The sequence below is a fragment of the Camelina sativa genome, chromosome 11 (genome assembly GCF_000633955.1).
Source record: "Camelina sativa cultivar DH55 chromosome 11, Cs, whole genome shotgun sequence".
Classification (NCBI taxonomy): Eukaryota; Viridiplantae; Streptophyta; class Magnoliopsida; order Brassicales; family Brassicaceae; genus Camelina; species Camelina sativa.
The window spans coordinates 47,861,596-47,877,078 of NC_025695.1; the positions used below are offsets into that span (position 1 = coordinate 47,861,596).

At 37.4% G+C, this 15,483-nt stretch overlaps 4 protein-coding genes across 7 annotated transcripts; 2 read left to right on the top strand and 2 right to left on the bottom strand.

The window, feature by feature from the left end:
• LOC104727053 (calmodulin-binding transcription activator 2-like) lies at positions 400 to 6,874 on the top strand. 3 transcript variants are annotated; one of them, XM_010446050.2, is made up of 14 exons: positions 401 to 707; positions 954 to 1,073; positions 1,235 to 1,350; positions 1,460 to 1,548; positions 1,963 to 2,005; positions 2,134 to 2,266; positions 2,408 to 2,530; positions 2,617 to 2,825; positions 3,014 to 3,520; positions 3,882 to 4,570; positions 4,787 to 5,268; positions 5,897 to 5,997; positions 6,111 to 6,434; positions 6,527 to 6,874. In XM_010446050.2, exons 1-14 carry the CDS (start codon positions 668 to 670, stop codon positions 6,662 to 6,664), a joined length of 3,114 nt encoding a protein of 1,037 aa, XP_010444352.1. In that variant the 5' UTR covers positions 401 to 667; the 3' UTR covers positions 6,665 to 6,874. The 3 variants fall into 3 exon arrangements, with proteins under 3 accessions (XP_010444355.1, XP_010444352.1, XP_010444354.1); XM_010446052.2 differs by having other exon boundaries at positions 3,026 to 3,520; XM_010446053.1 differs by lacking the exons at positions 5,897 to 5,997; positions 6,111 to 6,434 and adding an exon at positions 5,482 to 5,805 and having other exon boundaries at positions 400 to 707; positions 4,787 to 5,369.
• LOC104727054 lies at positions 7,197 to 8,690 on the top strand. Its single transcript, XM_010446054.2, has 2 exons — positions 7,197 to 8,008; positions 8,186 to 8,690. Exons 1-2 carry the CDS (start codon positions 7,246 to 7,248, stop codon positions 8,560 to 8,562), a joined length of 1,140 nt encoding a protein of 379 aa, XP_010444356.1. The 5' UTR covers positions 7,197 to 7,245; the 3' UTR covers positions 8,563 to 8,690.
• Positions 11,063 to 12,427, bottom strand: LOC109125135 (probable LRR receptor-like serine/threonine-protein kinase At1g51820). Its single transcript, XM_019232146.1, has 5 exons — positions 12,282 to 12,427; positions 12,112 to 12,198; positions 11,955 to 11,995; positions 11,677 to 11,857; positions 11,063 to 11,589 (listed from the first exon to the last, which is right to left on the bottom strand). The coding sequence occupies exons 1-5, from the start codon at positions 12,425 to 12,427 to the stop codon at positions 11,229 to 11,231; spliced, it is 816 nt and encodes a 271-aa protein (XP_019087691.1). The 3' UTR covers positions 11,063 to 11,228.
• Positions 12,128 to 15,374, bottom strand: LOC104729067 (probable LRR receptor-like serine/threonine-protein kinase At1g51820). Of its 2 annotated transcripts, XM_019232472.1 has the most exons (11): positions 15,267 to 15,374; positions 14,787 to 15,144; positions 14,183 to 14,714; positions 13,626 to 14,113; positions 13,405 to 13,549; positions 13,234 to 13,304; positions 13,065 to 13,136; positions 12,902 to 12,973; positions 12,627 to 12,814; positions 12,287 to 12,537; positions 12,128 to 12,198 (listed from the first exon to the last, which is right to left on the bottom strand). In XM_019232472.1, the coding sequence occupies exons 2-6, from the start codon at positions 15,034 to 15,036 to the stop codon at positions 13,250 to 13,252; spliced, it is 1,470 nt and encodes a 489-aa protein (XP_019088017.1). In that variant the 5' UTR covers positions 15,037 to 15,144; positions 15,267 to 15,374; the 3' UTR covers positions 12,128 to 12,198; positions 12,287 to 12,537; positions 12,627 to 12,814; positions 12,902 to 12,973; positions 13,065 to 13,136; positions 13,234 to 13,249. The 2 variants fall into 2 exon arrangements, with proteins under 2 accessions (XP_019088017.1, XP_019088018.1); XM_019232473.1 differs by having other exon boundaries at positions 14,183 to 15,144.

Sequence of the window (15,483 nt, forward strand, 5' to 3'; positions counted from 1 at the left end):
TGAACAGCCCGGTCCAATATGTTTTGGATTCGGCTTACCTTAAATAATTAACTTCATAAGATAAACTAGATAAGTCACTAAAAGGGGGAAGTTGTAAACTTCCTTAATGTGTCATTTTCCAAGTGCAGTATTTATTAATTTCATTAATTATATTAACAATTTAATTAGATACTGTCTTATCATCATTTCAGTATTGTATTTAATGTAAATAATAGTAGTTCAATTTGAAAACTTTTCACTAATTTTCAATATTTTAATGATCAATGTAAGATTATAATTTGCATTAGTAGTGAGATAAGGTAAACACATTGAATAAAATTTTCAACACACCCCTCCCCATGTGGCCATGTGTAAAATTCTTAGTGGATAAAAATGTGATCCTTTTTGTAAAAAACGAACCTCCTCCACCACCATATCGGCGCTTTCCTTCCGATTTCCTCTTGCTCCCTCTCCCTCAAAAGACAAGAGAAAAGGAAAAAAAAAAAATCATCGAATCGCTTTCACACCTGGAAAAGCTCGGAAAAAAATAATTTATACAGAGCAGCTCACTTCTTACATAACCCCTAGATCGATTTAGGGTTCGTTTGATTTATCTGTGATTGCGACAGCTAGAGATCTCTCTCTCTCTCTCTGGTGTTTTTTGTTTTTGTTTTTGGGTTTATGTTCCATGGCGGATCGCGGATCTTTCGGATTTGCTCCTCGATTAGGTTCTCTCTCTACGCGTTTCTATCATTTTTTATTACTATCTTCCTTGCCGTGTTTTTTACTCCTTTTTAGTTTTAGTTGTTTGGATCTGATCACTATTAGTTAGATTGCGCTGTTGCATTTGATATATTTTTTTAATTGATATTGGTTAGTGCAAGGGAGTGTTAATGGATGTTTAGCTATGGAACTGTATGCTGATTCGGTAGCTTTTAATGTGTTTCTTACCATTTTATTATGAACTTTTGTAGATATCAAGCAGTTGCTGTCAGAAGCACAACACAGGTGGCTGAGACCTGCTGAGATTTGTGAAATTCTTCGCAATCATCAAAAGTTTCATATTGCCTCCGAGCCTCCCAACCGACCTCCCAGTATGTTTTCTTTTCTTCCTGATTTCCATCATTTCTCCTAACTTACACTCCCCCCGTTTATACTGTTAGTCCCTGATTAGTTAACAAGTTTTGTGTGTTGTGCAACAATTTATTGCGGTTTTGTATTCTCTAAATTGACAGAAAATTTCCTGCTCTTGTAGGTGGTTCACTCTTTCTCTTTGATAGGAAGGTGCTCAGATATTTCCGAAAAGATGGGCACAACTGGAGGAAGAAGAAAGATGGGAAGACGGTTAAAGAGGCTCACGAAAAGCTGAAGGTTAATATTTCCTTTCATGTCTCCTCGCTATATATTAGTGCAGATTTTGAAACCAATTTGCTTGGTTTTACATTGTTAGAGAGTAGTAACATTGTTTAAATTTATACAGGTAGGAAGCATTGATGTGTTACATTGTTACTACGCCCATGGAGAAGATAATGAGAACTTCCAGAGGCGGTGCTACTGGATGCTTGAACAGTGAGTCTATTATATCTTTGTCCTTATTTCATATGTTTTTTTCTGTTTAGCACCATAAACGTTTATCTTTCTGCATTTCTCTGCTTTGTTCACTGCATTTTTCTTCTTTAAATCGAACCATATTTAGTGTGCCTGGTAGTCTTCTAGCGTCCTGCGAATGGCCTTCTTATTTTATTAGCAGAACATGACCTCGAAAGAACAGAGAAAAGGAATATTATTATAATAATTTCCGAGACTAGGTTGTGAGATGAATGGATAATAATGTTCATACAAGGCTAAACCAAAGGCCATTTCAAGTGATCCCTAAAATCCCTGTCTTCTGGGATGAAATATGCTTGTTGGTACTATTCTTCATTTGGTGTTACTTTCCAGTTTTTGTGCTGATCCCACTGTTTGTATGTTATATGAATACAGGGATCTGATGCACATTGTTTTTGTTCACTACCTGGAGGTTAAGGTATAACTTTTATTTTGGTACAATGCTAATATGTTCTCAAAATATGAACTTCCATCACTCAACATTATATTGTAAGTGGATGCTGTCAGTCCTACGGGTGGTTTTGATGTAGTCATGCTATTATACAGGGTAACCGGATGAGTACCGGTGGAACTAAAGAAAACCATTCAAATTCGTTGAGTGGCACCGGCTCTGTAAATGTTGATTCAACAGCAACCCGATCCAGCATATTGTCACCATTATGTGAAGATGCTGATTCTGGTATATAATTTCTCTCTTATATAATCTGCTTTTGTATCTTTTGTTTAAGAATGTAGTTTTTTTCACTGATGAGCCTCTGTGGTTGATTGTATTTCTGCTCTTGGTTCTGCTTCAACACAAACTAATATCATTTTGACGCAGGGGATAGTCGTCAAGCAAGTTCCAGTTTGCAACCAAATCCTGAACCTCAAACTGTTGTTCCTCAGATAATACATCATCAGAATGCTATCACAATGAATTCTTGTAATACGGCCTCTGTTTTGGGTACCATATTTGCTTTTTGCTTTACAAGCTACCTTGCCTTACCAAACTTCTGCATGTTTGCTGAGATTGTCTTCTTCTCTTCCTAGGAAATCCAGATGGTTGGACGTCAGCTCCTGGCATTGGACTTGTTTCGCAGGTTCATGGGAACAGAGTAAAAGAAAGTGACTCCCAAAGATCAGGTGATGTCCCAGCATGGGATGCTTCCTTTGAGAATTCATTGGCAAGATACCAGAATCTACCTTATAATGCTCCGTTGACTCAGACACAGCCTCTTCAAAATCAAGTAAATTGGCAGGTGATATATGCATACTTATATCTAAGCCATTCATTTTAAATCTATGTAGAATCTATGTAGAATCTATGCCTATGTTTTTCTTATGGTGCCATTGTAATTTTTTTACTTAACTATTCAAGCATACATTTTCTCATTATGAATGTTGGTTCTTTGAAAAGATCTGATTTTAAGATTCTCTTCTCTACTAGATCCCTGTTCAGGAAAGCGTGCCATTGCAAAAATGGCCCATGGATTCGCATTCTGGGATGACTGATACTACTGATCTTGCCTTATTTGGGCAAAGAGGACATGAAAATTTCGGGACATTTTCCAGTCTTCTTGGCAGTCAAAATCAGCAGCCTAGTAGTTTTCAAGCTCCTTTTACTAATAATGAAGCAGCATATATACCTAAATTAGGCCCCGAGGATCTTATATATGAAGCAAGTGCAAACCAAACGCTACCTCTTAGAAAAGCATTGTTAAAAAAAGAGGATAGTTTGAAAAAGGTTGACAGCTTTTCTCGGTGGGTTAGTAAAGAACTTGGGGAGATGGAGGACTTGCAGATGCAGTCTTCATCTGGAGGTATTGCATGGACTTCTGTTGAATGTGAAACTGCAGCAGCTGGGTCTTCCTTAAGTCCTTCTCTGTCCGAGGATCAGCGCTTCACTATGATCGACTTTTGGCCCAAATGGACTCAGACCGACTCAGAAGTTGAGGTAGTTTTTAATGTTATTTTTGAGATATGGTTTTGTGGTGTAGCATTCAGTTAAGATGGTTCTTGGCTAATCCAATTTGCCAATTTTATCTTTCTTTTTGTAAATTTAGTTTTGTTTCACTCTTTTCTCTGGTAAAAAATTCTAAGCCTTTTTCATAGAAAACCTTTTCATTCTTTATGTAAGTGTTAAGCCCATATATGCTTAGGAACAGCACTTTCATTCTGCTGTTCTGTTGTATGTATTGTTAATGAACCGGTATTACCCTTTTAGGTTTTATTTTCCATCTTTTTTTTTTTGCTTTGAAGGTTTTTGTAAGGAGAGATAACTCCTTTCTCATCTACCATTTTATTTTTTCGAACAGGTAATGGTTATTGGGACATTTCTGTTGAGTCCTCAGGAAGTAACTAGCTACAGCTGGTCATGCATGTTTGGAGAAGTGGAGGTCCCAGCTGAGATATTAGTAGATGGTGTTCTTTGTTGTCATGCTCCGCCACATGAAGTCGGTCGAGTCCCATTCTATATTACATGTTCTGACAGATTCTCTTGCAGTGAAGTACGAGAATTCGATTTCCTTCCTGGGTCTACCAGAAAGTTAAATGCTACTGACATTTATGGTGCCAATACAATAGAAGCATCGCTTCATTTGCGGTTTGATAGTTTGCTGGCACTCAGATCTTCTGTTGAGGAACACCATATATTTGAAAATGTTGGGGAGAAACGAAGAAAAATCAGCAAAATCATGTTGCTGAAAGATGAGAAAGAGTCGCTTCTTCCCGGAACAGTTGAGAAAGATTTAAGCGCTCTGGAAGCAAAAGAGCGACTGATTAGGGAAGAGTTTGAAGATAAGTTATATCTGTGGCTCATCCATAAGGTGACTGAAGAGGGCAAGGGTCCGAATATATTAGATGAAGATGGACAGGGTGTTCTACATCTTGCCGCAGCGCTTGGGTACGATTGGGGGATAAAGCCAATATTAGCAGCAGGAGTGAGCATCAACTTCCGCGATGCAAATGGGTGGTCTGCTCTTCATTGGGCTGCATTCAGTGGCAGGCAAGGACCTCAGCATTATCTTCCTTCACTTGCTTTCTTTTTCATAAAAAACTTCTCATCATTCATCATAGGGTTTAAAAGTTCTCAGTCTTCTAATGATATATGATTGAGCTTTAGCTCTTAAAATTCTTTTTGACCGTTTTGTTTTTTACTCTGACAGTTGTTGGTTCGTATATCCATAATGATACTAACTCTGTCTGTACTGTTAAACTTCAGAGAGGATACTGTTGCTGTACTTGTCTCTCTGGGTGCTGATGCTGGAGCTTTGGCGGACCCATCTCCAGAACATCCTTTGGGTAAAACAGCTGCGGACTTGGCTTATGGAAATGGACACAGGGGAATATCGGGTTTCCTTGCAGAGTCATCCCTCACTAGCTACCTTGAAAAGCTAACAGTGGACGCTAAAGAAAACAGCTCCGCTGACTCCTCTGGAGCAAAAGCTGTTCTAACAGTAGCGGAGCGAACAGCTACTCCTATGAGTTATGGTGATGTACCAGAAACACTTTCGATGAAGGATTCACTTACTGCTGTCCTTAATGCTACACAAGCAGCTGATCGTCTTCATCAAGTGTTCAGGATGCAGTCGTTCCAGCGGAAACAGCTCTCTGAACTTGGTGGTGACAACGAATTTGATATATCCGACGAGTTAGCTGTTTCTTTTGCAGCTGCGAAGACTAAGAAGCCAGGGCACAGTAATGGTGCTGTTCATGCTGCTGCAGTTCAAATCCAGAAAAAATATCGTGGTTGGAAGAAGAGAAAGGAGTTCCTTCTGATCCGACAAAGAATCGTCAAGATTCAGGTTTGAAAAACTTACATTTTTTTATATTCAAGTTGAAGATGTTGAGTTTAGGTTTTTTTTTGTTGTCTTTGCTTGTGTCACATTGTTGGATTTTTTATTGATAACCTATCAGGCTCATGTGAGAGGGCATCAAGTCCGGAAACAATACCGAGCCATTATTTGGTCCGTAGGATTACTTGAGAAAATCATATTGCGATGGAGGCGTAAAGGTAGTGGCTTACGCGGTTTCAAACGGGATACAATCACCAAGCCAGCGGAACCTGTATGTCCTGCCCCACAAGAAGATGACTATGATTTTCTCAAGGAAGGAAGGAAACAAACAGAGGAAAGGCTTCAAAAGGCTCTAACCCGAGTGAAGTCTATGGCTCAATATCCAGAGGCAAGGGCTCAATACCGTAGACTATTGACTGTCGTAGAAGGCTTCCGTGAGAACGAGGTAACAATTGCGTATCTGAGTATAGACTAATTAATACACCTAAATAAATAGTTGAAACTTGAGACTCTCCTTTGTAAAANGCACAGTAATGGTGCTGTTCATGCTGCTGCAGTTCAAATCCAGAAAAAATATCGTGGTTGGAAGAAGAGAAAGGAGTTCCTTCTGATCCGACAAAGAATCGTCAAGATTCAGGTTTGAAAAACTTACATTTTTTTATATTCAAGTTGAAGATGTTGAGTTTAGGTTTTTTTTTTGTTGTCTTTGCTTGTGTCACATTGTTGGATTTTTTATTGATAACCTATCAGGCTCATGTGAGAGGACATCAAGTCCGGAAACAATACCGAGCCATTATTTGGTCCGTAGGATTACTTGAGAAAATCATATTGCGATGGAGGCGTAAAGGTAGTGGCTTACGCGGTTTCAAACGGGATACAATCACCAAGCCAGCGGAACCTGTATGTCCTGCCCCACAAGAAGATGACTATGATTTTCTCAAGGAAGGAAGGAAACAAACAGAGGAAAGGCTTCAAAAGGCTCTAACCCGAGTGAAGTCTATGGCTCAATATCCAGAGGCAAGGGCTCAATACCGTAGACTATTGACTGTCGTAGAAGGCTTCCGTGAGAACGAGGTAACAATTGCGTATCTGAGTATAGACTAATTAATACACCTAAATAAATAGTTGAAACTTGAGACTCTCCTTTGTAAAATTTTCATGAGCAGGCTTCTTCTTCTAGCTCAGCATTGAAAAACAACAATAGCAACACAGAGGAAGCTGCAAATTACAACGAGGAAGACGATTTAATCGACATTGATTCTCTTCTGGATGACGACAGTTTCATGTCTCTTGCATTTGAATAATAGATCACTGCAACTGAGGGTAAAAACCCCGTACATAAAAAAAAACATCCATCTGGTATACAACAATGCTTTCTAACATTTCATGTTTAGGTTTCTTTTTTTTTTTCTTTTTCTGTTGTATGTAATGTTACCTAAAGATTCCTGTCGCCTAGGAAAAAATGCCTTTTGTACACAAACCAGTTGGGTTATTTTACATTGTTTACATGGTGATTGGTGGTCCCTAAGGGTTTAGTTTTTTTATGTGAACATTGGTATAAAAAGAAATCCTTATATAGAGAGTGTTAACAAGAAAACGTTATTGTAGCTTGAGTTAGTTTACTTGATATGTAAGAATAGAGAGATGATTAAGCAAAACATGTCTGTAAGTATCTATTTGATTCTCTGGCGTGTCTGTTTCTTCCGGTTCTAAGGCATTGCAGTATCGATTTTGAACTATAAACCGAAGTCAAAAAAAAAAAGAAAAAAGAAAAACGCGTCCGTCTATAATAATAATAAAAAAGGAAAGAGCTGTCTGATCATATATATATATTTATAACCGACCAACGAAAGAGAAGAAAAAAAAAATCAAATCAGTTACAAGAATGGAGAAGAAGGTATCATCAGCAGCTGCTGTAGTTCCTCAGCTCCTCCGCAACATCATCATCGCCGTGGTTGTTTTCGCCGATGAATCTCTCAATCATGTCTCCGGGAAATCGAAGCTCCTCGAGAAACTCCGTGTGTTTCTCGTCGCATGTTTCCTCTTCTTCTTGCGCACTTTTCCTTGTGTCGTCGTCTCTTTCGCAAAACCTAATCCGACGACGACGAAGAAGAAGAAGAAGCTCGAGATGATCAGCGATTGCGAAGAATCAGGAATCGGTCGAGCGATTTGGCAGTTGCTGTCGGCTATGAATGAAATCCCGGTGAGTTCTAGAAAGTACCAAGTGGTTCGATCCTTGGCGGAGAGACTAATCGAAGAGAATCACGGATTCGCCTTGTTCGATTTGAACCGTAGGGTTTTAAACGCGTCGTTCAGTAGAACGCTTAGCCGGTTAGAGGCGGCGGTGACGGTTGAGTGTAATAACCGGAGAGATACATGTGAACCGGTTCGTTATGGATTAAACCGGATGGTGAGAGCTGCGGTTAGAGCCGTCGTGGGAGATGGACTCACTGGTTGGGGTGGTGAAGAAGAGACGGCGGATCAGTCGGCCGAGAAACTTGCGGCGGAACTGCTTTGGTTGGTGGAGAAGATGGCGGTTTATGGATTCGCCGGTGAAGCCGTTGAGAAATGGGCTTCGGCTTCTAACTTGGCTTCGCTCGCTCTTTCTTCTGAGCCACGGCTTCAATCTTCTTTGGTCCAAATTTCTGGTAATTTTTCTTCTTCCTTCCTTCCTCTGTTAAATTATTATTATTACTGTTTTTTTTTTTCGTTCGTGAATATGGTAAATAGAAATAATCTCTTTCCCATTTTAGAAAAATTGGATGATGCTATTTACTTATTTACGATATTATTTTTTGATTTTTTTCCTTTTTTTTTATGTGTAGCTTTATTGTTCAAAGAAGCAAAGAAGGACACTGAGATGGAAAGAGATGAAGAGAAATCGACGAGAGATGATGAGACAAATAAAAAGATGCTTATTTCGTGGATTCCATTGCTGTGCCGAGCCAGCAACGGAGCAGATAAACCGGTGTTGAGAAGCTCGGAACGAGAAGAGCTCGAGAAAGTGTTGGAGAAGATGATATCAGAACTGAAAGAAGAGGAGCAAGAACGAGTTCTCTCACTCTGGCTTCACCATTACACACACTGCTCTTCCTCTGACTGGCCTGACCTCAACGGCTCTTATGTTCGTTGGTGCCATTCTTCTCGCCAGCTTTTGCTCCCTTACGTTCCTAGTGAATCACTATATACACTAGAGGCCTAGTTAAATGACATTATACTGTATGGTGTTTAATTTCTCCAACATCACTTTTTGTTGTGTACGTAGGTAATTAAGACCAAAAACAAAACAAAAAAAAAATGTCCTTTGTGAAATTTTTAAAACATCCGATTGTGTTGAATAAATATTTTGTTTTGGTAAATGATAGTTGTGAAATATATATTATATAATTGTGAAATTGCATAAACATTTAGGATACATACAAATATACAATATAGAGAAACAAACCATATATTACACTAGTTATACAGTAAAAATACTTAGAACTGAACTGTAATGATATATAATATTCCATGTCATATTAGCAAACCATATGATACTCCACGCAACGCCTCACCATCCCGTATTAGTAAGTATGCACGGCTGTCGAGTAACATTAGGACCACCAACGGCATCATTGCTACAATAAACAACGGGGACGCCGGCAGCTAATCTATATAAGTCAATTCTGATGAAGAAAGTGTATAAGACAAAGAGTATTAAGAGACAACCACATACTATAATTCAGGCCCGACCCTGCACTAATTTCTATGAAACATTTGTATTGGGCCTCAAATTTTCGAGGCCAATTCTGTTGATTTTTAAAAAAAATAATAGATCCATAATTAGTAAAAGGCTCTATAAATATTTTAAAAGACCCCAAAATTAGCAAACAAAAACTTAAAGTTAGCAAAAGAGCCTTATAATTGATATAAGAGGCCTTGTTTTAATAAAATAATAAAAAAATCTATAAAATTTATAAAAAATATATTATATTTAGCAAAAAAAAGCTCCATAAATTAACCAAAAAAATCTCATAACTAAAAAAAAGTTCTCTAAATTTTAGAAAATTAATACAAAAACTATTATGAACAAAGCCAAATGTAATTGCTAATTTATGAACAAAGCAAAAATTGTTAATTTATGAACAAAGCCAAATGTAAGAAGAAGCAGAATAACCACTATTTTTACTGGAGAGAAGTTGATAATTATTTTCATATTTTTTTTTGTGATTAAAAATGTTTATACACAGATGGAATGTTATATAGAGACATAAAGTGGAAGGTGAATATTAATTTAGCTTTGATCTGGTCAAATAATTGCAATATTACATATATACATTTAATTATATATTGTAAAAATAAAAACTTTAAATTGTTATTTGACTTTAAAAAGAAAATGCATTAAATATAATAGTGAATATTAAAACAATTTATTTTTTTACAATCTTATAAATCATCGTATTTATGGTTACCAAATAATCTCTAGACCCTACTTTTATTTTTTCTCCTTTACAATCAAACGCTATTAATACCTAAATCGATCTCTAGACTATGGCAACAACTAACGAACTTTTTCATTAGATATGGTGTTTAATTTCTCCAACATCACACTTGTTAGTTGTGTAGGTAAGACAAAATAATGTCCTTTTCAAAACATCCGATTATAACAAATGTTCAAGAGTATTTCACATGACTTTTTTTTCTTTCATAAATGATGGTTTGAAAAAATATGTTTACTTTTTTGTGTGTAAATGATGGTTTGAATATATAAACCCTCTTGTTCTAAATAAATAAATATATATATATATTTAAAATTCATGTGAAATTGCATAAAAATTTAAGAAACATACGGTATATATTATATTATTTTACCGAAACAAATACATTATACTAGTTACAGTAAGTTTCCTCAGTAACATTTATTAATTTTATTTTATTAGCTGACACTTAATAGTACTATTTAATATTCCATGTCATATTAGCGCACTATACACACACACCAGCTCGCCCAAGACGGACAGTATTCCTACACTTAACAATTGGACCGTCGGGAGCTAGAACAGTGGATAAGATGAAGAGTATTAACACACTACAATTCCTCTCCATGTATTATTCATCTTGTCCGAGACAACACACCAGAGAGATTAATCACGAAAACTTTTTCTACATTTTCTTTTGATAATTTTTTTCTTTCTGTTTTTGTTATTTCATTTTCCTAGTATGTTATATAAAAAATGAGAATATTTTGCTTTCTCTTTCTGGCAGCAAAGAAAAAGGAATTTACTATCAATAGTCTTGAGTTTTTTGTCTGTTATGTTTGTGCTATTTTTAAGGTTACGAAATTAGAAAGGAGATTTACGCTTTAAACATAGTCTTGATTTCATCAAATTATCTTTATGTGATCCCTTTATATAGAAAAAAACGAAGACTGCTCTTCATCGTGACAAAATTAAGCACTTGTCGTTATAGTTGATTGTTTATTTATCCAAAAGAAAAAAAAGAACAATTAATGAAGTGGTTTTGGCTCTAGAGTGGGGAAGTCTAACTCCACCCATCCTGACAAAATTGTCAAGGCACCCAAATCAAGTAGGTCAGAACATGTGTTATTCTCTCCAACAATTGATTGATTCCATCAAAATTGAAATACACCCATCACCCATGTACTGTATCTTTTTTAATATTGAGCTATATATATGGGATATCGCATTAGCAAAACAAAAAAAAAAATCAAAAAGAGAATTTCAATATATTATTTCACTTGAGAATTTAAGACAAGTTGGTAGCGTTTGACAAGAAATTGAAGATAGTTTGTGGAGAAAATTGAAACATCATGTAAATAGAAAATAATCTATCGAGCTGCGGCCGGGTTTTATTTCAGTATCTGTGGAACTAACTGTCCATGTCAGTGTCACGACTCGGTCCTGCTCTTGTTGAGAGTTCAGATGCCAAACACTGCTTTAATTCATCAACAACCTGAGACATGGTCGGTCTTTCCGAGGAAGATGGATTTAGGCAAGCCATGGCTAACTCAACATATTGCCTTGCAGAGCCAGAATTATAATTTCTGGGTCTTGGATCCATGATGGTGCTTATGTCTCCTCCATTGGTAAGCTTTAGTCCTACCCACCCTCCAATATGATCCTGCTCACGGCTTTGGTCAACCACGGGTTGGTTTGTGAGGAGCTCCAACAGTACAACTCCGTAGCTATACACATCGCTGTTTGTAGTTAACCATCCCGTTCTGTAGTATCTGTAAAAACACAAATAACAAATACCTTTTTTTTTTTGTAAAATACAAGAAACAAATATATTTTGTAAATTGAAATATTATACATACTCCGGGTCGAGGTATCCGGGAGTTCCAGCGACAATGGTCGACACATGGCTTTCTCTGATTGGGAGTGACTTTGACAGCCCGAAATCAGCCACCTTGGCTTCATAATGCTCATTCAACAAAATATTTGTTGTTTTGACGTCTCTCTGAACTATTGCCTGAGCACAACCGCTATGTAAGTAATCTAGTCTTGTGCCACAAAATATATATTAGCATTCACAAAGGTTTAACCAAATAAATAAACAAACAAAAGTTTATAGGGTGAATCTCCAAATAACTACCTTGAGCAGACTCGGTGATGAACCTTGAGCAGTAGCTGTACCTACAAATCCAACCAAGTTCTTGTGATGAACCTTGAGCCGAGGTTACGTTTTTCCTTGAACCTTTGAGCCGGGTCTGCTACTGCTCAAGGTTCAGCTACTGCTCAAGGTTCATCACCGAGTCTGATCATATATTCTCTCCCTCATGGCAACACCCAACAAATCCAACCAAGTTCTTGTGATGAACCTTGAGCAGTAGCTGTACCTAAACACCAAACCAGATTTTTTGTTTCATGTATAAATCATGGACGTTTTCATTAAAGAGGTTAGGTTTGAGAGAGGAAAAACGTAACCTCGGCTCTGAACTGACTATCTCCTTGTGATGATGATTGAGAGAGGACCTTAACAGCTACTTGTTCTGCACCGTTGACAAATCCAAGATAAACGCTTCCAAACCCTCCTTCCCCGATGACTGTTTGGAAGTTATTAGTCATGGTTGTGACTTGTGAGTACGTAAACCTCGCAATTCTGGTCGTTACAGTCAGTTCAGATGATCCAGTGGGTAGACCATCCGATTCTTGCACATTTGATGGTGGCCCTGAGACTATGTTATACGTACAAGTCAAAAAGATATCCAGTCATCGATATTGCATCTTGTAATTAATATGTTGTTCTTCTTTAATTTAAGAATACCTTGGACACTTGGTGACCTTTTCTGTCGGCAGAGGAAGTAGAGAACAACCAGTGCTGATACAATAATGGCAAGGGAAGTAACCACCACTGCTATAGAGACTGGTACTACGATATATTTTAAGTGATCTTTACCCTTGTCTTCTACGCATGGTCCGGTTTCCTTAATGAGAAGTGGGTTTCCTTCAACACTGCAGAATACGTAATATGTTAAATCTATCTATATATATATATATAAAAACCGGAAAATGTAAAATAGAAAAGTATGTACACCATACTTTAATTTCATTCCTTTCTTCTGGATAATTGTTTGGGGAACCGAGCCGCTAAGATTGTTGTCACTTAGGTTTCTGTTAGAGTAAGAAAATCAAAACACATAAACGTACATGTTCAAGAGAAAGCTATAACCAAAAGGAAAGGTGGTGTGGGGGAAATGCTTACATGAGAAACAGAGACTTCATGTCGGCAAGAAAGTCAGGTACTCCTCCGCTCAAACTGTTGTTTGACAAGTCTCTACCATAAATTAACAAAAGGAAAGTTACACCACCAGATCAGATTCATGAAAAATACATATACATATAGGTTTGGGTCAGAGGAGCTAGAGACTTACAATTTTTGAAGGTGAACTAGACTTTGAATTGCTTCCGCGGCACCCCCGTTAAACCACTTGAAGATAAGTCTCTGCAGGATAGATGAAGATGGTACGATAAGTAGTTTGACACATGATAAAAAAAAAAAAAAACTACAAGATCTATAAATGATTGAATGAATGGTATATTACAAAGAAATAATTGTCGGTGGTGTAGAATTATCTGATTGGTTGCAGTTTAGACCTTCCCACAAAAACTGTTTCGGGACACAGGGATCTCCTTGCCAAGTGATTCTTCTCAAATCATAGGTATCCTGAACATCCTTGATACCATTAACTGTCATTATAGAGAAAGCAATCAGTACACACACACACACATATATACACTGAAAGGAAATCTATATAGTATGTACCGTCATCATCATTCGTCTCCAATTGCAGGATATCCATGACAGTGTATACCTCCAAGGCGCTAAGAATAGGAGGAAGAGTTGACCGTGATGTTTTCTTAAGCTGCAATACACATTTCCCATCCGTGCATAGCTTTGGACCATCATTAAACACGGTAGTGCTGCGTAGTGGTACAGGAGAAATAGGTTCATCAAAAGATGCTCCATTCAGAAACACATCGAATTCCCTTGTCCTTGTATCGTTTGCTTGTAGAATCTGAAGCTCCGAAAAGTATAAGTAGACATAAATCTGTGTAGTAGGAGACTCTGCAGACCACTCAACTTCCAACGTGGCGTTAGCATCTATAGGTATTGCTGCCGTTTGCATGACCTTTTCTGGCGGATCATACTCGTTATCATTAGTGTCTAAGCTGAGACCCATAGTTATTGGTAACCAGAGCTTTTCCTCGAAATAATTGCGCCAGCGACGATCGTAGACATCATCTGGGTACCTGCGAAGATCTTGTATGAGATGATCAAAATAGTACACCAATTAAGTATTTTATCAAAATGGTTCTTACCGAATGGAGGAAGTATCTGTTGAATTACTAAGATAGAACCGGACCAACTTCTTCAGTGAACCAGTTGTAGTCCGATACGCATTTGGATCCAATGGTCGAAGCTCCAAGGTGTTTATGAACGGTGAGCCTGAACCTATATCAACTAGACATATCTGTATAGATTTGGTCCTCGTGAAGTGGATCACCTCCTTAACGGTATCATTAGCATACACCTTAGCCCAAATATTGGGGCCCAGGTAGAGTTCGAAGGTCGGGATAACATTTACCCCGTCATAATTTCCATAAAAGAATGTCGCTCTTATGAGATACTGTGTGTCTTGCTTGACGTTAATCTTGTAGCAATTTCGTTTTCCATTTGGAAAGAATCGTAGGTTCAAAGACTGCTTACGTATGTTCGATTGAAAAGCCTTATCAACCCTTCTCGCTGGCATACCTTGTACCAACTTGGCGTCCGTTGTATATGTCATATTAGTCCAGCGATCTTCGTAAGGAGATTCGACGGAAGGCAAACCGCAAGCGACGTTGATAAAACCTTGCAGAGAAAACCATAATTAGAATCTTACAGAAAACGTTATTATACAAAATAAAAAGGATACGTACGTACCGGCGGTTTGATTTTGGGATTTGACTAGAACACATATCATAATCGTATGACACATGACAAAGAGAAAATAATCTCTCATCATTTTTTTCTTTCTCAAACGTAGTAACACAGGAACTGGAGTACTAATATATATAGTGTGTTTTCGAAAACAAAAACGAAACTGAGGAAGATCACAGTGCGTGAGTAATAAATAAAGAAGATCACAGTGCGTGAGCAATTTTAAGATATTATAAAAATAGGAAAATGACATGTTTTCGGGGGACAAGGATCAAGCACTGTAACATAACATATGTTTTGTTTGACCCAATAACATAAATTTTTTTCAAATGTATTTAATTGAGTTAAGAAACAAGAAAACCTGATGGAACCATGAAAAACAAAAACAAAAACCCCCAACACCATTATAAGACTAAAGACCAAAAACATCAAATCTCATAAGCTCAGGGGATTCATAAAAAAAAAAAAAAGAGTTTAGCTAACCTGAGAATCAGATCGGATAAATCTAATTCCCCTTCCTGGGTAAATTTTCTGCCCACTGAAACGACAAAGCTCCGTCCTGTATATTCCAAAGATAATACACCAAATGAGACATTGATTGCAACAAGCAAATGATCTTTGCTAGTGAAATATCTCAGTCTACAAGATTAGAAATGAATCATCTAGTACCAAACAGAGACCAACCACAGACCCAGATAGA